Source organism: Eleginops maclovinus, chromosome 8, assembly GCF_036324505.1.
Source record: "Eleginops maclovinus isolate JMC-PN-2008 ecotype Puerto Natales chromosome 8, JC_Emac_rtc_rv5, whole genome shotgun sequence".
In the NCBI taxonomy this organism is placed as follows: domain Eukaryota; kingdom Metazoa; phylum Chordata; class Actinopteri; order Perciformes; family Eleginopidae; genus Eleginops; species Eleginops maclovinus.
Window position 1 is genome coordinate 12,239,432 of NC_086356.1, and position 23,040 is coordinate 12,262,471.

Genomic DNA, 23,040 nt, shown 5'->3' on the forward strand with positions numbered 1-23,040 from the left:
TTTGTGTACTGCTAGAGATGATTGTGGGGGGGGGGGAAAGTCTTTTGTTGTATTCTGATTCTTGGTGTTGAAAAGTTTAGATGATGCATAGATATAGATATACAGGCCAACTGTTTGTTCTCATGTTTTATAAGCAGAAAATCTATATTTTCTATAGTTAATTGCAAGTTCTCTCATTCAAATAAATGTTCCGCAAGCCTAAAACTATTGTTACAAGTTCTTAATGGTAACTGCAGCACTTTTCCACTGCTACACTTTACTATCCGTTTATAGTTTTAACGTTTCATTATGACGGTGCATTTCATTAACACATAGCTGCCCAAATGCAAATTATTCCTGCCGTCATGACTCTTTCACATTCTAAAATATAAAAAATGAGTAGCACAATGTAGTTTCTGATTTGAAGGTAACATCAAAACAAGTGTTGTGAAATAGAATCATTTATTAAGACATTTCAGGAAAAAATCTTGAGTTTTTCTTCCTTAGATCTGAGTTAATTGGGATTTTGGTCTATGTGCACAATCTATAATTTCACATCAATTTTGCATTTGCATCCATACCTGGGCCTGTTAAATGAAAATACACAATCAGATGAAATTCACTTGGGGTTATTGACACAATGAGTGTTTTAAGATGACCCTCCTTTTTTTTTTCAAATAGGATGGTGTTGCAAGTTGTGGCCACCAGACTTGGGTTTGTTTCTCTATTTAATGTTTAATTTAAATATTTTCCTTGCTCAATTTCCTTCTCTTCAACGTCTCATTACTCCCTAAACAAACCCATCCTTGCCCAGCAGCAGCACATCATCCCTCAGCTCTCCAACCTCCCCCCCCCCCCCCTCTCTCTCTTCTTCAGCTTTGTCACTGCACATCTTTGCTCTCAGCAGGGGGGCTCCTGCCACAGTGGGCCCTGGTGGCCCCTGGTGGCCCCATACCGTCCGCTGCATTGATGCGCTGCAGCTGTTTCCAAATCCAGCCCTTGATTTTGATCCTCTTCCTTTTTTAACACACCGTCCCCCAGGACACTCCTGACCTGGGGGTCCTTTGTGGCTGTCTAATGATTTAGTTGTTCCAGGATCCTTCTCAGACAGAGGTATGATTAATATGTATGTAGACCAACTTCAAACTTTATTTATTTTCATTTTTTCTCTTTTTCAAGCTGGATTTGTTTCGTGCTGCAGTAATTGAACCCTCCACATAAACAGGCATTGAGTTTAGGAGGTGGTGTGTTTGTTTGTCCCCTTCCTTATGGACAGAGGAACAAAAAAAAACGTTGGTTCAGATCTTTAAAACATTTTTGAACATATTACTTAGTGGAGTTAAAGGCACAATCTGTACTCAAAAATGACCAACATATCAAAGAACAATATTATACACTTTGCAAACTGTTGCAGGTGTATAGAACACATTTAATTCGACATTAAGATATGGATATATTGCAGTTTCTGTAGGCGTGTACTCTACTTTAAATCTGAGGGAAATGTTGCACTTTATAGTCTACATTTTTATATAAAGAGACTGTAATTCATTTAGAGAATTTAGCTGCATTCATTCAACAATCATGTTGTTTTACAGAAGTTGGATTTAAAATCAAGACTTTCTTGTGTTATTTTTTTTACATGCTATATCTACTACTATTCTTTCAGCACCAAGGGCTATAATTTAATTCACTCCTTTAAAAAAAAAATCCCCTTTAAAGTACTGAATGGTTTTCTGTGTCTTATTGATCCGTTTGTATTGTCTGTATAAAGAGCAGTGGAGAAGTATTCAGATCTTTTAGAAAAAGCAGATATTTTAATTGAGGTAGTGCCAAAGGTCATGCATTTAACTAAAAGTTCAAAAGTTTTAGCATCAAAATATAATCAAAGTATTTTAAAAAAAAGTTAATTTCAGAATCATTTATTATGATTGTATTATCAAAGTAACTAAAGTAGTAGTTGGATAACAAGGAGAGCCGTATAAAGTTAATGTAAAATATAATTAAAATCGCATCAGATTTGTCTATAAACACAGTACTCATGCAATGAATCAGATGCCTGTGGATGATGATGGTCTTGCATTGGGTGATGTTTATATTACAGAGGAAAAATCTGCTTTTCTATTTAATATTTAAGGCATAACAATTTAAAAATGTTTTTCTTGCTGTGTAAATTGAGGAACACAGTTCCCTCAAATCAGGCAGGTGTCTTTGTTGACTCCCCCTCTTCACTCCAACAACCGAGGGGGGAGAAAAAGGCTCTTTTAGGGGGGAGGAGGGACTTCCAGCACCTCACTCACCTTTGCAACAGATGAGCCGACCCTGCACACTGTGGCGGATACCTTAATCTGCTTTTAGTGTGTGTGTGTGTGTGTGTGTGTGTGTGTGTGTGTGTGTGTGTGTGTGTGTGTGTGTGTGTGTGTGTGTGTGTGTGTGTGTGTGTGTGTGTGTGTGTGTGTGTGTGTGTGTGTGTGTGTGTGTGTGTGTGTGTGTGTGTGTGTGTGTGTGTGTGTGTGTGTGTGTGTGTGTGTGTGTGTGTGTGTGTGTGTGTGTGTGTTTCTCCGCAGCAAGTCTGAGTCACTGCTTCATAAAATGTGTCTAGAATGTGACTATTTAAATCGCGTGTGTTTTTATGGGGATTATGTTTGTTTATACTTCACAAATAATTGTTGTTACTTTATTATTTCTAAGATGCAAAATGCTTTTGTTTCAACCAAAATCTAAGATTTGATTTAGTTACTTTGAATTTTATATTCAAAGGCGTCTTTTATTTTCAGTTATTTGGTCATTAAAGCTTAAACGTTCACATGTATTATTTAAACATGACCGAGTCTTTTTTCCCCCTTTTATTATTCTCCCCTGATAAGCGTTAAATTCTGCTTTTCATCCACAAACAAATGCTTTTCTTTGATAGGTTTCCCACCAGCTCTTTGAAATAAAACAATTACCGCATTCTTTGTGCAATAATTGTCAATCATCCACATTAAATTGATAAGCTTTAAATGGACAGAATAATAGCTTAAATAGTTTTACAATGGAACAGCTAAGCAGGATGATTTGCTATTGCTGACATGCCCGCGGCTTTACCAGGTCCACATAATGCCATAGGTTAATGCATAAATAAGCAAATCAAATCCATGCGTTACCCCAATTCAATTCATTTAATTCCTCTTTAATAAAGAAGCGGCCCCACCCCCTGTCCCCCGCCATTTACCTCGGATTTGTGCGATGAATGCTATAAATGTAAATCAATCTAGATGAGAAAGAATCCCATTGAAAGAGCAGAGAAATTTCATCTGGGAAAAGGAGACAAATGTAGGAGGGGCCCGCTCATAAAAAGCAGCTGTTTCACAGTAATCTTTTTTCGTGCCCTGTCACTCACCTTGCCTTTTCACTATCTCCACAGCTAAAAAAAAAAAAAAAAAACCTCCGCTATTGTATTTAGTTGCCATATCTTCTTTCCCATTACATTGCCATAATCCATATTCGTCCAGAGAGGGAGAAAGAAAGAGAGAGCACAACTTGCCCATTTCTCGGACAATCCCCTTGTAGTTGTTGGAGTGAAAAGAGGAGTGCATGGATGTCAAATTGCCCTCAAAACACCATGAAAGATTGATTTGCAGCACTTTTCAGGGGCCTGACATTACTTGGAGGGGAGCTGAATAGGAAACCTGTGAGCCGGGGATGGAATAAAGATGTCCTCTCTGCTGGAAAAGAAGGAAAACTGCCCATTTAGCCCCAGTCCATCAAGCCCGAAAAATAGACGAGAGGAAAAAACACAGAAGAAAAGGGCCGTATATACTCATCTAAACGTTGTCACAATACCGAGGGGGCTCCGAACATCCATGAATATTAAACCGCTTACCTCAACAAGGGCTTGAAAAAGTGAACCACGTCAAAGCAGCTTTGCATTTTTTGCATGCGAACAATGCTGTAAGAAAAAACTCCACGTCGAGCTTGTTGCCATTCTTGTTATTCCCGCGCTAATTCCTCACAAAAAAAAAATAATATTACCACCGCATGAATACCAAACGCATGAGAAAAAATGGGCGAGCAACTCCCAGACTCAATGACCCACTTCTGCGGGCAGAAAAACTTAAACCGTCAATTAAACTTTCAGTAAACGTGCATTTTTCTTATCTTCTGAAACAGTTATTTTTAAAATATTGTACAATTGTTTAAATGTATATTCTAAAGAGAGCAACCTGTTGTTTTCATGCACCATGATCTATTTTTACAACACTATAGGCTTTTTTGCAGCTTTAATCTTTCCATTTTCTGATCTTCAAAATACTCAAAAACGTATTTATCATCATTTAAAGCAATTATGATGAATTTGCAGTTTTCACAAAAACCTCGTTTTCATTTAAATAACTTGGATTAAGTGCAGAGAATGACAAATAACTTTTGGCCCTTCTTATTGGTTCTCTGCTGTGTGTTTTAGTGTCTCTGCTGGTGTGCTGCAGCGGGCAGGTCCTCCCGGTGAGGGGTGTGTCATTAATAAGTAATTAGACAGGGGTCACACCAGCCACTTATATAAAGGGACCCTCACAGCCTGCAGGGCAGCTTTACGCACAGACTGTCTGCAGCAGAAGGACGCACTGAGGAGCAGCTCTTGGTGTCCAATTCTTCTTCTATACTCCTTACTGCTTTCTTTTTGTCGCTTCACTTGCAGCTGTTTATTATTTTAGAGGGTTTTCTTTTTTTATTTGCAACATGGGCTCCGTGTTACCCGCAGACGCTTTGGCTCTCAAGTCTGGATTTAAGTGTCCGAGCCGCTCGCTGTCAGACGTGATCACCTCGGACATCCTGCACAGCTTCCTGTACGGCAGGTGGAGGAACGTGCTGGGAGAACACCTGGCAGAGGAGCGGCACAGCAGCAGCCCCAAGACCGCCTTCACTGCCGAGGTGCTGGCCCAGTCCTTCGTCGGAGGTAGGCTGACATCCTGGTTTATTATGGGGCTGTATTTAATACATGTAAATCCTGTTTTATCATACTGTTGTGCATGTTTGGACGTTTTTAGTTCAGGTTGGCTGCCTAATTTTAGTATGTTTTTATACGTTTTAATTGTATTGAATGTGTGTTTTATGGAAATAAAAAATAAGATTGTATATTGTTATGTTCTAAAGGCTGCACTCACCTATGTGTCCCCTCTATGAAAATTCCCCAAAAGTTTATAACTGAACTCCATGAGGACTTTATTTATTGCAATTACAGCTAAATTTGGGCATTTTCCCCCAATGATAATAATAATAATATAACTTCCCACATACTGCAGAGACACTAAATTTAACTTCCCTTTCCGTCTTAAACATTTATTTTGCAAAGTTTTTCTCACTAACTTGTTGCTGTTTTACTGCTTTTCCCCTGATTTTGCTGCTTTTATTTCGACCCATTAAACGCGTTAACCCTATAGCGCTCTGGACCTCGCGTTTAGAGGCTTGTTAGGCGTGTAACTGCCGCTGATTGAAAGACGCAGGGCATTAAATTCATTTGGTTAACTTTGTGCTTGACCTGGGAAAGTTTCCACTTAAACCTCGAGCAGAGAAAGGTTTCTTTTCTTTGAGATGTCCCGGGTTTTTATCCCGCATTCATCAATCTCCGGACAGTCTCTTTTCCTCTCTTGGCAGCTATGGGGCTCCGGAGCTTTTCTCTTTCTCTCTCCTTAAAAGATTTGCTGTTCCTCGCATAATGCACCGTGAAGGCTAAATCTAATGCTATTCATTGCATGTCAACCATCTAATCGCCTTTCCATTTTTTTGTTGCCGAAATTCCTGAGTCTTTTAAACAAGTCCTCGTTTCTTTCAGCGCAAATTTATTGCTACAAAGTTCTTAAAAGGATAATGAATTTGGAATTAGCCGTTTCTTTTCCAGTAAACTTTAATGAATATCACATCTGAAGCATGACAAATTGTTGGACCCTGGGCAATAGAGGACCATTTAACCCCTGCTCGGCTCGGCTCACAGAAAAAAATCTTTGATTTTGACATTAAAGAAGCGCACGATTTTTTTCTTTTCTCCCTTTCTGGTGCGGGTGAAAATGCTTTCCTATGGAGTTTTTCTGCACAACAAAAAGTTTCAATTCAACCAGATAATCGAATTAAACGGAGGATCAGGTGTAGCTTAATATTTCGTGACTAAAATAAGATCCAGTCGATTTGCTGCTTTCAGGACTTATTCAGCAATCCTGTTTCATGAGATCCTGCTGAACAGTTTAGTCTCCTGGAGTTGCATTTTTGCGCAGTTTTACTCATGCATTAAAACAGATATAATGATTTCTGACATTTTGTTTCCATTTTGCATGCTAACCTTTCTTCTTTCTTTTTGCAGAGGTGCAGAAGCTGTCCAGCCTGGTGCTGCCCAGTGAAGTGATCATTGCGCAGAGTTCGATCCCTGGAGAAGGTCTGGGCATCTTCTCAAAGACCTGGATCAAAGCAGGGACCGAGATGGGCCCGTTCACAGGGAGGGTCATATCCCCGGAGCACGTGGACCTGCTCAAGAACAACAACCTCATGTGGGAGGTGAGCAGAAAATTCCATTTTTTAATGGATGAATATCACATGATATGACCAGAGATGTCCAGAGTATAATGGCAGTTCTTCGCCAGTTGATCCGACAGTGTTCAAGATTAAATCTTTTTCAGTTCAGTATAAAGTCATAGTGCACAAAAAAAAAAAAAAAAACATAAAATATCATTATTGTTTTTAGTTTAAATAACGACTTTGTTGCAATTTTAGTTTAGCTACTTACTTTACCGAAATGCTGTTTGGGTTAATAAAACAAATGATGTTACAGCAAAATAATATTTTATTTCTTAATATTTGGTGGTATTTGTTTTAGTAACTTGGTTTCAATTTATTTAATCACATTACTGGAAGAAGAACAAAAACATTCCTGTTATTTTAGGCCAAGGTTACAGCATAGTATTAGCTGCAACACTATCACAAACCCTGTGGCCCCCCTTTTTTGAATGGGGGCCACAGGGGAATCCAAGCACAGTGTTGGTCCGCCCATGATCCAGAGGCTGCATTTTATATGTTCCTCATTATATTGACGCCTTTTTCCTGCTGTTGTGCTCTCAGGTGTTCAATGAAGACGGCACGGTGCGTTACTTCATCGATGCCAGTCAGGAGGACCAACGTAGCTGGATGACTTACATAAAGTGCGCAAGGAATGAGCAGGAGCAAAACCTGGAGGTGGTGCAGATCGGCAGCAGCATCTTCTACAAGGCAGTGGAGGTGAGAATCAATTTTAAGTAATTCTGTTTATCTGTAAACAATGACTCGGCCTTTGGAGGCTTAATAGGATTTTATTGACAACCAACAAGCATGTAAATGTATTTTAGAGCAGCGCCGCCTGTTGGCTAAAATGAAAATTGATTATGTGATTTCTGTAGTTTGGCATATTTGGTCGTACGGTTGCACCAGAGAAGCAACTTTAAATCACATATTTATTTGCGGACTTTTTTCGTGTTTTTCTCAGACTATCCCACCGGACCAGGAGCTTCTTGTCTGGTACGGAAACACCCACAACACATTCCTGGGAATCCCTGGAGTTCCGGGAATAGACGAAGAACACCTGAAGAAAACCCGGAGTGGTGAGTCATTTTATGGAACAATGTTAAGGGTTACAGCCTTTTGAATCTGTCTATTATCTATCCCAAGTTGGGAAATTATTTTTGTCACAAAAGCATTTTGACATTCAATGTACAATAATTACAACATTTCTTTAAAAAAAGAATAACATCCAAATACATTCAAATGTAAAAACTAAAAACAATATAAACATATTTTCAGTAGCAAATAGAGTACCACACAAACTTTAAAACATAAAAACTATAAAACATCCAAATCTGAGCCAAACTTTAAACTCATCCTCCCCTCTTTTTGTCTCCTCTCTCAGATGACTCCCACCCCTGTGACGGCCCTGCCTCGTGCTCCCCTCCAGCCCCCTGCACCACAGCAGGTCGCATGCGATGTGTCATCTGCCACCGTGGCTTCAACTCCCGCAGCAATCTGCGCTCTCACATGCGCATTCACACGCTGGACAAGCCCTTCGTCTGCCGCTTCTGCAACCGCCGCTTCAGCCAGTCCTCCACTCTCCGGAACCACGTGCGCCTGCACACCGGCGAGCGGCCCTACAAGTGCCACGTGTGCCAGAGCGCGTATTCCCAGCTGGCAGGCCTCAGGGCTCACCAGAAGAGCGCGCGGCACAAACCGGTGGCACACGCGGCAGAGCTCGCCTCCAAAGTGTCCCCCCCTCCCCAGCAGATGACGGTCATGTCCCACCAGCACCAGATGCCCCCTATGGTGCACCACATCCCCACCATGGTGCTATGATGACAGAAACATGTAGGAGAAAGACAGGCAACGCTGCACTTTAGACAATGGGAGTAAAATGGACCAGGATGAAGAGACAGGCCTTCATAAGGAACTGAATGACTTGATGTGATAAAGCATCTCATACATTGTAATATGTTGCCTTTTTGTATTGCTTATAGTGATGTGACTGAAATACAACTCTGAAGATTTTTACAAACATGTTGTTTTCTGTGTGAGCTTTAATCCAAGTGTCATATATCACTGTCATATTTAAACTGTGTTTATTTCACATCACAACCTCACCAGCTCAGGTGAAACACAGTCAGAGATTTATACAACGAGTAGAATCCGGTGTGCATTGTTTCAGCCGCATCCACACCCACACTGTAAACTGAGATTGTCACTTTAAACTTGCACATACTGTATACTATACTGTTGTGTAATTGTAAAATTGTATTGTATGCTACTGTACATGTGAATGTAAATACATTTGTGCTCTCTTCTATTCTAAATAAATATGATATGATATTACAACAGTGGCGGGCCGTGCATTTCACACCTAGGCCTTCAGTGATATCCTACAAAGTCCTACCTGAATTATTCCACCTCTTAATACCATCATTATGACGCCATGGCTCTAGAAACTATACATTTAGACAGAAACGCAGTATAACCGGGCGTTGCATCACCTTAACATAGTCAAGTACAACAGAGTTATATTAATATTTCCGAAGCATTTATAATCAATACATCAGCATTTACAGTTAACTTAATTAATCAGATTATCTGACAAACCGCTCCTTGACACCTGTGTCTGTCACATAACGCAGAACAAGTGCCAGCTGTGCTACATTACCCACATCTGACGTCTCGTCCACCATAACAGCGACAAAGGGAGCTTTTTTAATCTTCATTTTGATCTCTTCTCCCATCACTTCAGCAATAGCATAAATCAGGTCGTTTTGTATTTTGCCTGACGTCCCAGTAAACATGTTGTTTGTGGACAGGTGGTAATGCAAATCTGTGTTGTTCTCAGCAAGAAAAGAAAGAAGCTCCACGTAGTTTCCTGTTTCTGGACTCGGCGCTTTCATCGTGTCCCCTAAATGAAAGTTCCTGTTTACCCAAAAACAGGACACAATCAATCAGTCTTTCAATAATTCCCTATTTTTGTTCACCCTTTCGTTGTGGAGCTCCGTTTCCCTGCGCAATTTGCAGTGCCTCTCGGAGGCTGTGAGCCAGGGGTACCGCTCGTAGTTTCCCTGCTGTGCTAGGCTCACTAGCGTTGGAGTTGGTCGTTCCCTTTTCAAGATGTGTAGCTTTACTTGAAAGTTCGTTTTGAAAATGGCGTTGTAATTATATCTTCGACCAAATTGATCTCTTCTCCTCCTTCAGCCATTGTGGGTTGAAAAAAATAGCTTGTAGAAATCTACACAAATTAGCTCGCTCAAGTTCTAGTTCTGTTTGCTAGCTTTGCCCATAGACTGTATGGCTCTGCCTACTGCCTAGCTCTGCCTCTCAATAGTGCGTATCCAATCAGAAGATGTGCACGTGCTAACGTTAGCGTACGCCTGCTAGCTGGCCCGTTGTCGCCACCTCGAAATCTGATTGGTTAACGCCACAGTTTTGTTTGCGTTCACTTTAAGCTACAGCCGCCCGCACTGTTGATTCTGAAGGCCTAAGGGCAGATTTCTTTGACCCTAGCAACACATTATGGCTGAAATATGATTGGATAAAAGCTCTAACATAAAGGCCAGCCCTCCAAATCTCGTTCTGAGGCTGGAAGCAGCGCAGCCAAGACGAACGCTATAAAATGAAGAGAATAGACTATGGGGAATAATTTAATACGTATTTGTGGAAAAAATATATCAAAATTTAATTTATATTCTGATGATGTTTAGGCCAGCAGAGAAGGCCTTGCTGGCCCTGACGGCCCACCACTGTATTACAATATGTTGTGTACGTCTCTTTCATATAGTTAGACAGTGATTTATCTTATGATATAGTACCAAAATGTAGGGGAAATAGTCCAACACTTAAATGCTTCTTTTATAAGTGATCTTTTAGACAAGTATTCAGAATGATTTTAATCATAAAAATCCCTTTGTTAACTCTGTGTCAACTTGTCCTGTAAAGAAGTGATTTATTGAGATTACATTTGAACCTTTTTTTGGGAAGGTACCTTTTGTTAATGTTTATTTTATAACCTTGATTATATTCATACAGTCTTGCTGCAGAATATGTTATAGTTCTTTATACATGCAATTACAAGACATTAAAAACTAAATATTAAAAAAACTAATATATTAAGAAGAACAAAAAAACACCCTTTCCAACTTTCAAAAATTAATTAATATTAACATCAAGCATTTCTTTATACAGTATCATGTTTTTTTCTTAAATGTGTTTTTATCTTTTTATATAAAATGCCAGTTATGAATGGTGGACTATGTATAATGTGTACTCTGAATTAGTGATTCATTAAATTCCCTACGATGAGCTAGAGAGTTAAAAACTTGTTTTGAATATTATTCAAATACAAAATCTTATTATTTGAAATTGCTATACTTAAATGAAGCAGTTTCCTGTCTCTTTTCAGTTAACTGCAGTTTCCTTTTCTTCCACATGCCGGCGCTAGATACTCAGGAAAAAAGAGTCTTGAGCGTCACTTTAATGACACCTAATGTTTATTGATACATGATCTTTACTTCTAGCGGGAGAAGATGGATGGATCTTTACAACCATTTATTCATTTGAGTGAATGTATTTTCTGCGCTGACCACGTTGCATTTCAACTATATAAATGTTGTGTACATACAGCAAATGTAAACCTTCGAGCCACTGCTGAACTTGTCTGCTGTCAGACATTACCCAACTTCCCAACAAGGAGTTTTCAGGACAAGTCATCATTAAAACAACAACAGAGCAACACAGATCAACATGCTGCAAGTACATACATTTAAGAAGTAAATAAAATGGAGGAGAAAGGTGGGCTTCTCTTCTGTCCAGAGGTATTAGGAAGAATTTTGACTGGACGATTTTCCATCACTGGAGACTGTCCACACCTTCTGCTCATCACCTTACAGAACACCAGAGAGTTTAGACCATCTACATTGATATTCATTTAAATAATGGTACCATCTCACCCAAACTAAAAGCACCTTTATACTGGTATAGACATCCTGATGTAGTCCTGTTCTTCTTTGGAGAACCACAGCAGGAAGCTACCATCTCAGAGGCATGGCGCAGAACTGAAGGAAGACAATATGTAACATACATTAATATATTTTATCCGTTTGTTGTATCAACCACACTGCTTGTGAGATAATGTTGTGGCAGGTAACCTGACTCCACCCCTATCAGGTTAAACATGCTCCATTTTACAAACGAACTTTGTTTTTTCAGGTTATTCATTGATTCAAATATTCATAGTTTTCTTTATCATATGGCAACAGTTAATGTAGTTGGAAGTACACACATTAAATCCCATGCTCCTCTAACGATTCAAAAATAAAGTGATGATCTAAAAAATTAATTTAAAAAAGTGAAAGAGACATACTGTTGCAAGTAAAGTTCAGGTATAATAAAATACTACATATAAAATACATAAGATGAAACAGGAGGCATTAGGGCTTTACTTCAATGTGTTCCTCACCAAACGAATAATGCTGTATACTGTATGTATTTCATAACAAATACATTTTTTTATGTTGCCATAAAATTGTATCATGATGTTTGAATACTCACCGGAGAACAGATATCACAGCATGGCTCCACTTTGCGTTATTCCTGACCAGTGTGTCCTGCAGTCATCTGCTTTCTTGTGATCAGTCTCTTGGGTAATGATGTGTCTGCACTGACACTATGAGACAATGACACAGCATTTCTGCCCTACAGAGACACTGGTACTCAGTGTCACCACACAGATACAGGAAGTATAGTATTACTTATGTTTCCATTTCACTTCAAAGACATGAAAACGAGGAAAAAAGGAGTTATTGCCACTGGCAGTAAGATAATAACAGAAGATGATGAGGGATCTTAAAAATAATAAAAAATATCAAGTCATATGTCTATCATGAGCATTTGGTTGTGATAACAACTGCAAACAAGGTGCAAAGACTGGGAAGTATATTTGTCAGTATATTTTATTAGATAAATGAAGTGACAAACATTGTGTCATATTAATGCCAACAACAAAGTATATCCTTTATTTAACCAGATAAGTCTCATTGAGATTAAAATCTCTTTTCCGAGAGAGACCTGGCCAAGAAAAGCAACAAGAACAGTGTTACAACAGGCGGACGAATACAACACAAAACACAGAAGACATGGTAAAAATCAGTCAGTATGGAAATAAAGATACCGATAAAAGCAGCCAGTCAGTATAGAAATAAAAGATACTGTTTAAAAGCAACCAGTCAGTATGGGCCTCTTTTCTCAATTTGTAATCTTCCCCATTTCCAGATAAAGCTGACAGTTGATACATGGTTGTAACAAATAATAGATTGTTTTTGATCAATTTGACAAAATTAAAAATAAATAAAACGTTTTAGCAGGAAACTAACAGAGGTAAACAGTACTCAGATATTTAGTGTAGAAGTAACCATACCACATTTAGTAATACTGTATCAAACATTTGACTTGAGTGGAAGAAATGTATTTACTTCAAAGTCACTGTTTTTTTGTTCTTTCTGAATGAGCCATTTCAGAATAACATTCTTTATATTAGCCTATATTATTGGATAAGGATGATTGATGCATGTACATCACTTTAATGTTGCAGCTGGTAAAGGTGAAGACAGTTTTGAATGTGCAATGTTTGCCTCCGAGACAAAGAGGTGTCGAAGTATTTAGTAACATAATATGCTTCACGTTTCTTAAACAATGTCAGTGTTTGGGTTTCACGGTTTCATCTGAGCTATATGAAAATCAGGAAATACTTTAATATAGACATTGTATCGAAACAATAAAAGTATAATACAATAATAACAATGTTGTTTTTATTTTATAAAAAAGTTTGAAAAATAATATATAGACAATATAAATAAGGAATACAAAAAAAACAAGCAAAGGGACAAGACACTATCAGCCTTGACATATTTACATTATGAGACATAATCTTCCAGAAGAATTGCACACTTCCTTTAAACCAAATAGATTAGAAATACATGTTATTGTTCTACTGTTTTATAATACGATGTGCGGTAAATCAGGGATTCACTGATTTTGCCTTGTCGGTACGATAACTCTGTGATCTGTTGGTAGAGTCTGGTTCTCGTTGATTCACCGCTGCTGTGGAGGATTGTTGTCATTTTTCAGTAGCTAGCCTTTAGTGCTAGCTAGACGTCTGATTTTCTCTTCAACATACTTTGATCCAGCAGGTGGGTCATAGTTCATGTCAACAACTTTATACTGAGACAAGCGTGTTAACTACTGCTACGTAAGCCTCTGTTTATAAAAGTAACCACGAGTTCTCAAAAATAAATGTCGTAGTTAAAAGTTGAAAACAAATGTCAGCTAACAGCTAGTTAGCTAGCTTAACGTTAGCTGGATTGACATTTCTGGCTAGCATAGCTATACATTAATCTGTTAACGGATTTTGCTGAAAACACACACAAAATGCCCGCTAACTATCAGATGTGTAGTCGGTTAATATGTAGTAGGACAGTAGGAATGGTGGGCAGTTTATTATCAGTGTAAACACAGTAACTTGTTATGGGATTTACGCACAGTGAACAAATGTCCATGTTAGGTGATCTTTACACGACGGGTTGGTTCTCCAGGGAAGAATTGCATTAATTTAGAAGGAGAAAGACCAGAGTACTGGTTGTTTGTATTTAAGTTGATTTGCTTGAAACTCTTTTACTTGGCTCGTAATTGAAGAAATGCCACGCTAGCATGGATTTGTTCCATTCTGCTTTTGTACATAAACGCCTTCTTTATGCTTCCCTTAACACGGTAAAAAAAATACGGTAAGAGGCCATTATGGAGTATCCATCCATCCATCCATCTTCTCCCGCTTTTCCGTCAGGGTCGCGGAGGTAACAGCTCCAGCAGAGAGCCCCAAACTTTCCTTTCCTTGGCCACATCAACAAGCTCTGACTGGGGGATTCCAAGGCGCTCCCAGGCCAGTGAAGAGATATAATCCCTCCACCTGGTCCTAGGTCTACCCCTCGGTCTCTTCCCAGCTGGACGTGCCTGAACACCTCCCTAGGGAGGCGCCCAGGTGGCATCCTCACTAGGTGCCCGAACCACCTCAACTGGCTCCTTTCAACGCGAAGGAGCAGCGGTTCTACTCCGAGTCCCTCCAGGGTGACTGAACTTCTCACCTTATCCCTAAGGGAGATGCCAGCCACCCTGCGGAGAAATCCCATTTCGGCCGCTTGTATCATGTATTATGGAGTATCTGTAAATGTAATGACATGCCAAACATGATGATGGTATCTTTATCGAGCTGTTCTGACAGCAGGAGACTTGTTTGGCTGAACACAACTCAGTTCTAGGTTTTGCATTGTAACCCAAACCAGAGTAACAGCCCTCAACTGCCAGGCTCAAATTAGTCTCCTGAGAGGGGGAAGGGGGCTGAAGTTATTTAAGGATGCTGGGGGCAAAATAACATGAACATGGTTATACCAATGCGGTTTCAGAGTCTTTCTCCTAAAGTCATTCCTCTATTTTTTTTTAAAACTGCAACAAACACGTATTTATTTATTATTGTTTATCTGCTATTTACAAGATTCTAGATCTTCCTTCAGAAATACTAAATAGTTTTTCAGACATGTACCCCTTACAATACCCAATAGTACTCTGGAGATCCCCTTATTGTTTGTACCTTGGAATAATTTGATATAGGTTTTTTAAAATAAATACATATACTACTTATATAATAAAAGGAAAAACCTGTATTTATGTCATGACATTTTAAATCAATCAACAATATATCAAATACAAATCTGGCTGAGATTTTGAATAGAATATTACTCAAACATGTATTTGATTAAATGGTAAAGCACTAAAAAACGTAGTTCAACCTTTTGTTATCATTTAATATTTTAAGAAAAAATTGTTGATAGCAAGATGGAAATAGATTATTTAGAATAAGATCTTATCTTTCATAATAATCTTTAATGACTGCCAAACTCTATGTTAAGGGGTTAAAGTGTATTTCAAATAACTGTGTGTGTGTGTGTGTGTGTTGTACACAGGATGTTAGGATGGAGTGTGGGCCAGTTCTGCCGGACAGCCTGGTGTTGGAGATTTTCCTGCGTCTGCCCCATGAAGCCGTGCTAAGTGCTGGTCTGGTCTGCAGACAGTGGCTGGCTGTCTCCAGAGATGAGTTCCTGTGGAGGGAGCTGTTCTACAGCTTCTACCGCATACCTCGCTCTGTACCTCGACACCCAGGTAAATAATCAAATGTCACTGAAGAATATAAGTCGCTCAGTAAAACAAAACTCACTGATAACAGCTTTGTGGATCAATTCTTGTACTGTTTACACCCTTAAGTAACTCCTTATCTTAATTTGTGCAGCATCGGTGTCATGGTACAGGGAGTTCAAGCGTTTGTTTGACTGCATCCCCTGTGTGGAGGTTCAGACGCTGGTAGAGCACACTGACCAAGTCCTCCACTTGGCTTTCTCTCACCGGGGTCACCGCTTCTCCTCCTGCTCCAAAGACTGCACCGTTAAGGTAGGCATTAAACGATTATTCAGGTTACTGTCATTGCACATCTTATTTTCTTATCTTCTGCTGGCGATGTTTTTTCTCGGCTATTTGCAGCCCATAACTTAAAGATAAACATTCACTCTCTTCTTTCTAAACCTGTCCTCTGGCTTCTTGTGTGCAGCTATGGGACACAGAGCGGCCAGATGGAAATATCTCCATGGTGCACAGCTCCAGCATGCGGCAGTTTAACTGGGGCTACACCCAGTTCTCCCAGTTCAACGCTGACGACACCCTGCTGCTGGTGTCTGGTGTCTACCTGGGCCCACACCACTCCTCATCTGGGGAAATAGCTGTCATTAGTCTGGGTAGGAACAAAAAAAAATACCATAATAGTCATGCTTCATTATTTTCTGTTAATCTTTTATTTTTCACAATCATCTTTGGTGGTGGTCTTTCCTGAACCTGTGTTTCCCACTCTCCCATTCTCCTCATGTCTTAACACACAGATAATTACACACTGTTGTCGCGTGTGAGGAACAAGCCGTACGATGTGTTTGGCTGCTGGCTGAATGAGACCCACCTGATCTCTGGGAACCTGCACTGGATAGGCAACATGACGTCCTGCTCCGTGCTCTGGCTCAACAAAGCCTTCCAGGTGAGACGCAGCCCAGCAGCCGTCGTCAGAGATGTGAAGATGAAGCATTACAGGAAAATAGTTTGGCTTGTATTTTGTGGCTGGGTAATGTTCACAAAGTTGTTTTTCTCTTCAAGTCTTCACACAGTTCTCTAACACATGCTGGATTGTTGTGTTTTTTCCACTGTTGCAATCAACATAGAATAAATATGATATTAATAGTTATTATAAATGTGGTCTTTGTGAAACATTTTGGTTTAACTTAAAAGCTCACAGTTTTGAAATATAGAAGTATGTTCTCTTGAATTAGAATAAAACACGTCCTCCGCATTGTCCGACCTCCTCATCCTTTTCTCTTCCTCTAACAGGATGTTGAATCGGAAAACGTCAACGTAGTAAAGCGCCTCTTCAAGATCCAGAACGTCAACGCCAGCACCATCCGCACAGTGATGGTGGCCCACTGCCGTCGCCATGACAGCCCGGACTTGCTGCTGGACTACGAGGCTCAGTCTCAGGCTCGGAGGCAGAAAGAGCAGCAGCAGCAGCACCAGCCGCTCCTCTTTGACCTTGGGACCTCCGGCAGTGAGGAAGAAGAGGAGGAAGGGGAGTGGGGTGAGGCTGCGAGGCTCCCCACCGGCCGCCATCCTCAGCCCACCATCTCCGGCCTGGATCACGTTATACAGGTGAGTAAGGTTTAAAACTGTAGCTGTTCCTTTAAGTGATATTGTTCTTCATTCTGCCTCTTTTCGTCCTTCCTGTTAGAGTCGTAAAAATGTAGGGCAAACGGAGATGGCGATTGAGACCCATTTGGCTAAGATGATGGGCAAAGCGCACACGAAGGCCCCTGACCCCAGCCTCATCGTGCCCTCTGAGCCCGGGGAGGGAGAGGACAAAACGTACTTACTCTTCACTACTGGCAGCCTTACGTACTCCCCCCACCAGATAGGTAAGATCCATTCAAAGCTAAAGCATGCCGTTATAATGACAGAAATGTGCTGAAACATTTATTAGAAGTTGCACACAACGCAGTGAAGACGCAGTCCTTGTTCCCTAAGAGCTGTTTCAGCTGTTGTCCCTTAATTGTGTAATAGTTTTCCTGTAACAGTTACCTCTTCACCCCTCCATTGGTTTCCAGTCTCAAGGCACATCTCTTCTCTTAAGTGTCTTTATTATATGCACGATAGCAGGCCTGACCACACTCTGGTTTTGTGTTTTATTCTCAATGTTTCTGCTCTTATCAAACCGTACTATGCTTCTTCTTATATTCTCAAAGCTGTTCTTATTTGATTGTTCCCGTGTGTTTTCTTTCCTTCTGGTCAATATTTTAAATGTGCTCTCGAACAAACTCGATTTCAGGTATTAAGCTGATTAAGCCCGACCAGATGACCACCAGCGGTCCTGTGCTCGGGGAAGAGAGGAGTTCAGATGAGTTTTTTGATTCCTTGGACCATGTTATTGATATCCACGGACACATCATTGGAATGGGCCTTTCTCCAGACCACAGGTTAGTGAATGATGTTCAGATTCAATGTGGAAAATAACCTATACAGGCTCATACGTGTACGTATGAACTTAAATGGCGACTAAAGATAAATAAAGATGCTAAAACCTCCTTGAAAAACTTTCCGAAACAACAGAAGCTATCTAATCTGTGCGTCCTCATATTTATTGCCGTATAATGTGTGAGCACACTTTGCTTTCACAACCTTAAACCTTCATAACCTTTAAAAACACTGTATATCATAAAACAATTATCTATCTTGAGTGAACTCCTTTTCTTTCACTTATCAGGTACCTTTATGTGAATAGCCGGGCTTGGCCGGCTGGGTGTGTGATCTCCGACCCGATGTCTCCTCCTCCCATCGCCGAGGAGATCGACCTTCATGTCATTGATCTGAAGAGTTTGAGGGAGGAGAGGAGGAGCCTGCGTGCTCACCGAGCCTTCACGCCTAACGATGAGTGCTTCTTCATCTTCCTCGACGTCAGCAGAGACTTTGTTGCCAGGTGAGTAACAAACTCCATCAAATTTTCCACGATATATGCAGCTTTCACAAAGTGGCTGTGTGAGGGAAGTGATACTGCAAATTGACACAACCCGTGTCCTTAAAACATCCGTGTTTTCCTGGGAAATTATATAAACAGATGCATCACAATGATTCTGTTTTTATATTTCTCGCATGTTATTTATAGATTCTCTAGCTGATTTGGCATCGACATCTTACAAAATGTAGGAAAAACACTTGCAATATTACATTTAAGATTTCATTTAGGACTTCATAAACAACAAAAAAAAGGATTAAAATGAAATGTTTCTCTGAGACTGTAAGGAAGGATATAACTCTGTAGGATTGTCATCCCAGAGGGTTTAAAAACAAATACTCCAGATAGGACGTTCTCTTCGGGCTGCAATGACTGATACATAACTGAAAATATTTCTGAAATTTCCTTCCAAAAGGCATTATGAGAATAGAATCTTTCCACTTGTAAAGATAGTCTATGAGAGTGAAACCCCCCCACCACAGACAGAAGTGTATATGCTATGTGGGTGGCATCATAACATCCGGTTATGGTGTTTGAGAGGCATGGGTGACTCCCAAAGCAAATGGGGTCATCGACCACAAACTCTTTCAATGGGTACAGAAGTGAGTGTTGTGAGACCTGTAAAATATTTATATAACATAGAAAATTACCTTTTGCGCGTTAGTTTTGTCTATTAGCCGTTAGTGACTTAAAAAAGCCCGAAAAGAACTTGATATAGTCATTTTTTTATGGTTGGTACCACTTCGTTATTTCTAGTATATTACTATAAAAAGTTAAATGAATCAGAAGTATCATTTATGAGAAAAATAGTTGTTTATTTTGCTCTTTTAAAAAAATACTGACAATAATGTGGAAATAACTTCATCATGGAGGCTTCACTGACTATCTCCTCTCCCTCCCTCCCCCCCTCCCACAGCGGAGCAGAGGACAAGCACGGCTACATCTGGGACCGCCACTACAACATCTGTCTGGCCCGGCTGGCACACGACGACGTGGTGAACTCGGTGGCGTTCAGCCCCGCCGACCAGGAGCTGCTGCTGTCTGCCAGCGATGACTCTACCATTAAGGTGTGGCGCTCACCTCGCATGGTCCGCCTGGCGCAGACCCCCTCGCGACCGCGGCGACCCCGCGGCATCCTGTCGTCCTGGCTGAGCCGCAACAAAAACTCAACGTCTGCCAGCAGCTGCGTGAACGGAAAACCGTGAGTCAGGTTGGAAAACACTTGAAGCGGCAGAGAGCGAGGGGAGGAAAGTTTGATCCTCTGCGGTGTGAATATATTTATATACACTCCATGTATATGTACAGTGTGGTTACAGTAGGTGGTTTTGCTTGAGCTCAAGGTGTTGAGCCACACATCAGTGCTCAGGTAACCGGAGACGGGATGTGATGCGACTCAGGGTTCAGCCACAAGAGAGCGCTGCTGCACCAGAAAAGGACAGAAACAGACTGCTGACAGGAGCGATGTTCCCATGGGTAGAGAGAGAGTAGAGCTGACTGACACCTGAATGCACCAGACAGACGTCCAAACAACAGACAGTGTTTTTTCTGTTTATATCTTTAATGTTGAGCAGGTCAGGACTCCTGGACCTGAGGTGTAAGTATGTGTGAATGTTCTGCATAGACTTTGTCAATTTAAAACATTTTCTAACAAATCTTAGTTGATAAAAAAAAAGCCCAATCTTCATATTTACTCTTATTATCAGCAATCTGAGGCTTCTGTTTCAAGGAATGAGCTGCCAACAAAATACATGAAACCCTAAAGACAGATGGGATGTAGGCTGTGTTTTTTCTGAAAGCGTTTTAAGTATCATGCATTATTCACCTACATTTGATTTGTTTTGCTACCTTATAACTTCACTTTTGAGACAATATTAGCCTCTATAAGTGGCCCAGCTCTCCGTATATTTTTCTGTATGTGGCCCTCGGTGAAAATTGTTTGGACACCCCTGTAGTAGAGCAAACCCCCTTTCAAGACTTCTGAGACATTTACAAGAAGACTCTCCTGGCTGTTTTTTATTTAAAAATATATCCGCTTTCCTTTACATCTTCCCCTCTTGAAGTCTAAAAATGAATATGATATTGAATGAAAACGTTCAGTAAATTGGCATCTCATTAAAGTTGTATCTCTGTTCAAAAACGTCTAAATGTAGACATGTTTAGTAAGAAATGCCACATAAATCTTTCATTTAAAAACAATATGTGTGGTACACCTTAAATGAAGCACATAGCCATCATTCGATTAATTTGAAAGGGATATCTTTAAGTAGGACAGGAAAAAGTGGAAAAAACCTTCTGCTGCCTCAAAACCAAAAACAAAACATAAGCGATCAACGTTGATGCTTTCAGTTGCGGTTTAACCATCACAAGGTTCAGGTACTTTACTCGGTAGATGTATTTCTGTTGAGAGTCCCTTGTGAATAAAGTGGTGACTGATTGATCATTTAACTACGAATGTGGGTGCATTTGCACGTCATATGTTCAGAGTAACCTGTGGGAATTTCTTTATCATCTGAATCTTCCAACTGAAAAATATTTCCCTTTTGAAATGTGTTATAAGTCATGAACTGGTTCCTTTTTACAACTTTCTTATCTGTAATTTCTTTTATTGTAGCTCCATCAAGTCAATACGTTTCCTGTCCTCTGATTTCCTTTTCTAACTCCCCTGAAATAAAAAGCATGCCATGAATGGCCAGACGTCTGCAAAAGTGTACGATTATTATTATTTTCAATTAAATATTTTGGTTGTTGTATCAAAGGGTCAATGCAGGATACCCTGCAACCTACATGGTAACCATTGAACACATTTCCTTGTACTGCTACTGTTATGGTGAATAAAAATGATCTGATTTAAATTATTTCCTCCATTGCATGTGGAGAGATATTTAACCCTGGTCCACAGCCATGCTAACATGCTAATCTAACTGCTCGCTGTAAACAAGGTCGTCTCAAATGTGACACCTCATCTCCCCTATGCATGGTTTACCCACAGGCCCCAGTTTAACCGAGCCGTGTTAATGTTCCATTTGTGGTGCAACACGAGGTCATGGAAACACCCGCATTTATTTAGCAACAACACCTTTCTTTTCAACAGTTTGACTTTTGTCGTCATACGGTTTGGTTTAACTTTCAAGAAATATGTTGGGGACTTTTACAGTCTCACCTTTTGTATAACCTCACCTACTGCTATGTGATGCATATTCAGAGTTGTGAATAAAATCTTGCAGGCAAATACATTTTCTTCGTCTTACTCAGTTTAGCTTTCAGCATTCAGAAGACGGGTAGCTGTCAACCACAGGGACCTAAGGGACCGTCAACAAATAAACGTTGAATGACAAAATACAATTTCATTAACTCTGCTACCTTGTTCATTCTTTGGGATGTGCGGGAGGGGACTGCGCAGTGGTCTGAATCTCCCATCATCAATACAAGATTTAAAAAAAAAGAAAAAAGAATGCAACTCTGGACAGAATTAAATGTTGTGAAATTGCAGAAGCTTGTGGAAACGATGCCACAGCGTTTTGGCCGGGCAGTGAATATATGCAGCCCTATATATATATATACATATATATATATATATATATTTTTTATATATATATATATATATAAAAAAAAATATATATATATATATATATATATTTTTTTTTTTATATATATATATATATATATTTTTTTATATATATATATATATATTTATATATATTTTTATATATATATAACAGTGGTATGCAAAAGTTTGGGCACCCCTCTGAGATTTCATGACAATTTGCTTTTCCTTTATAATAGAAGATCACAGCAACAACATTTGTTTTCCTACAAAGATGTAGACGTTTTAGTGTTTTCCAGACCAAAATTCTTAGGGTAGCATTACATAGTTTTATTATAATAAAATAAAATGCAAAAAATGGGATGTGCAAAAGTTTGGGCACCCTTATAAATAGCATTCATTTCAACACCTGTACGGATTTATAGCTGACAGGTTGCTGCACAAAATTGCTTTGATTAGCTCATTAGACCTTCAATTACAAAGACAGGTGGAACCAATCATGAAAAAGGCTATTTAACATAGGTAATAGCTGGCTGTGCCTGGCCTAGGTTCTTTCTTAGGGAGTGGCAAGATGGGGACCTCAAAACAACTCTCCACTGACCTGAAAGCTAAGATAATCCAACATTATAAATTAGGAGAAGGGTACAAAAAATTATCTGACAGGTTTAAACTGTCTGTCTCCACAGTCAGAAACGTAGTTGTGAAATGGAAGGCCACAGGAACAGTCCGTGTGAAGGAAAGATGTGGTAGGCCGACAAAAATAGGGGAAAGGCACAGGCGAAGGATGGTGAAAATGGTCACAGAGAAGCCACAGACCACCTCCAGAGAACTACAACAACATCTGGCTGCTGATGGTGTAGTT

The 23,040-nt window shown here is 39.9% G+C and overlaps 2 protein-coding genes and 1 long non-coding RNA gene across 5 annotated transcripts; 2 read left to right on the forward strand and 1 right to left on the reverse strand.

Annotated features, from left to right (window-relative positions):
* The first annotated feature begins 4,617 nt into the window (after positions 1 to 4,617).
* LOC134868865 (PR domain zinc finger protein 12-like) lies at positions 4,618 to 8,316 on the forward strand. Its single transcript, XM_063890213.1, has 5 exons — positions 4,618 to 4,909; positions 6,308 to 6,498; positions 7,060 to 7,215; positions 7,460 to 7,574; positions 7,880 to 8,316. Exons 1-5 carry the CDS (start codon positions 4,693 to 4,695, stop codon positions 8,314 to 8,316), a joined length of 1,116 nt encoding a protein of 371 aa, XP_063746283.1. The 5' UTR covers positions 4,618 to 4,692.
* Positions 8,317 to 10,964: 2,648 nt separating this feature from the next.
* Positions 10,965 to 12,169, reverse strand: LOC134868793 (uncharacterized). The gene is made up of 3 exons (XR_010166315.1): positions 12,043 to 12,169; positions 11,457 to 11,546; positions 10,965 to 11,374 (listed from the first exon to the last, which is right to left on the reverse strand). It is a non-coding gene; the product is annotated as an uncharacterized LOC134868793 (long non-coding RNA).
* Positions 12,170 to 13,564: 1,395 nt separating this feature from the next.
* Positions 13,565 to 21,867, forward strand: fbxw5 (F-box and WD repeat domain containing 5). Of its 3 annotated transcripts, XM_063889770.1 has the most exons (11): positions 13,566 to 13,679; positions 14,330 to 14,610; positions 15,504 to 15,699; positions 15,827 to 15,984; positions 16,142 to 16,325; positions 16,467 to 16,615; positions 16,963 to 17,277; positions 17,357 to 17,540; positions 17,951 to 18,098; positions 18,386 to 18,598; positions 19,551 to 21,867. In XM_063889770.1, exons 3-11 carry the CDS (start codon positions 15,513 to 15,515, stop codon positions 19,837 to 19,839), a joined length of 1,827 nt encoding a protein of 608 aa, XP_063745840.1. In that variant the 5' UTR covers positions 13,566 to 13,679; positions 14,330 to 14,610; positions 15,504 to 15,512; the 3' UTR covers positions 19,840 to 21,867. The 3 variants fall into 3 exon arrangements, with proteins under 3 accessions (XP_063745841.1, XP_063745840.1, XP_063745838.1); XM_063889771.1 differs by lacking the exon at positions 14,330 to 14,610 and having other exon boundaries at positions 13,565 to 13,679; XM_063889768.1 differs by having other exon boundaries at positions 14,330 to 15,699.
* The last annotated feature ends 1,173 nt before the right edge of the window (positions 21,868 to 23,040 follow it).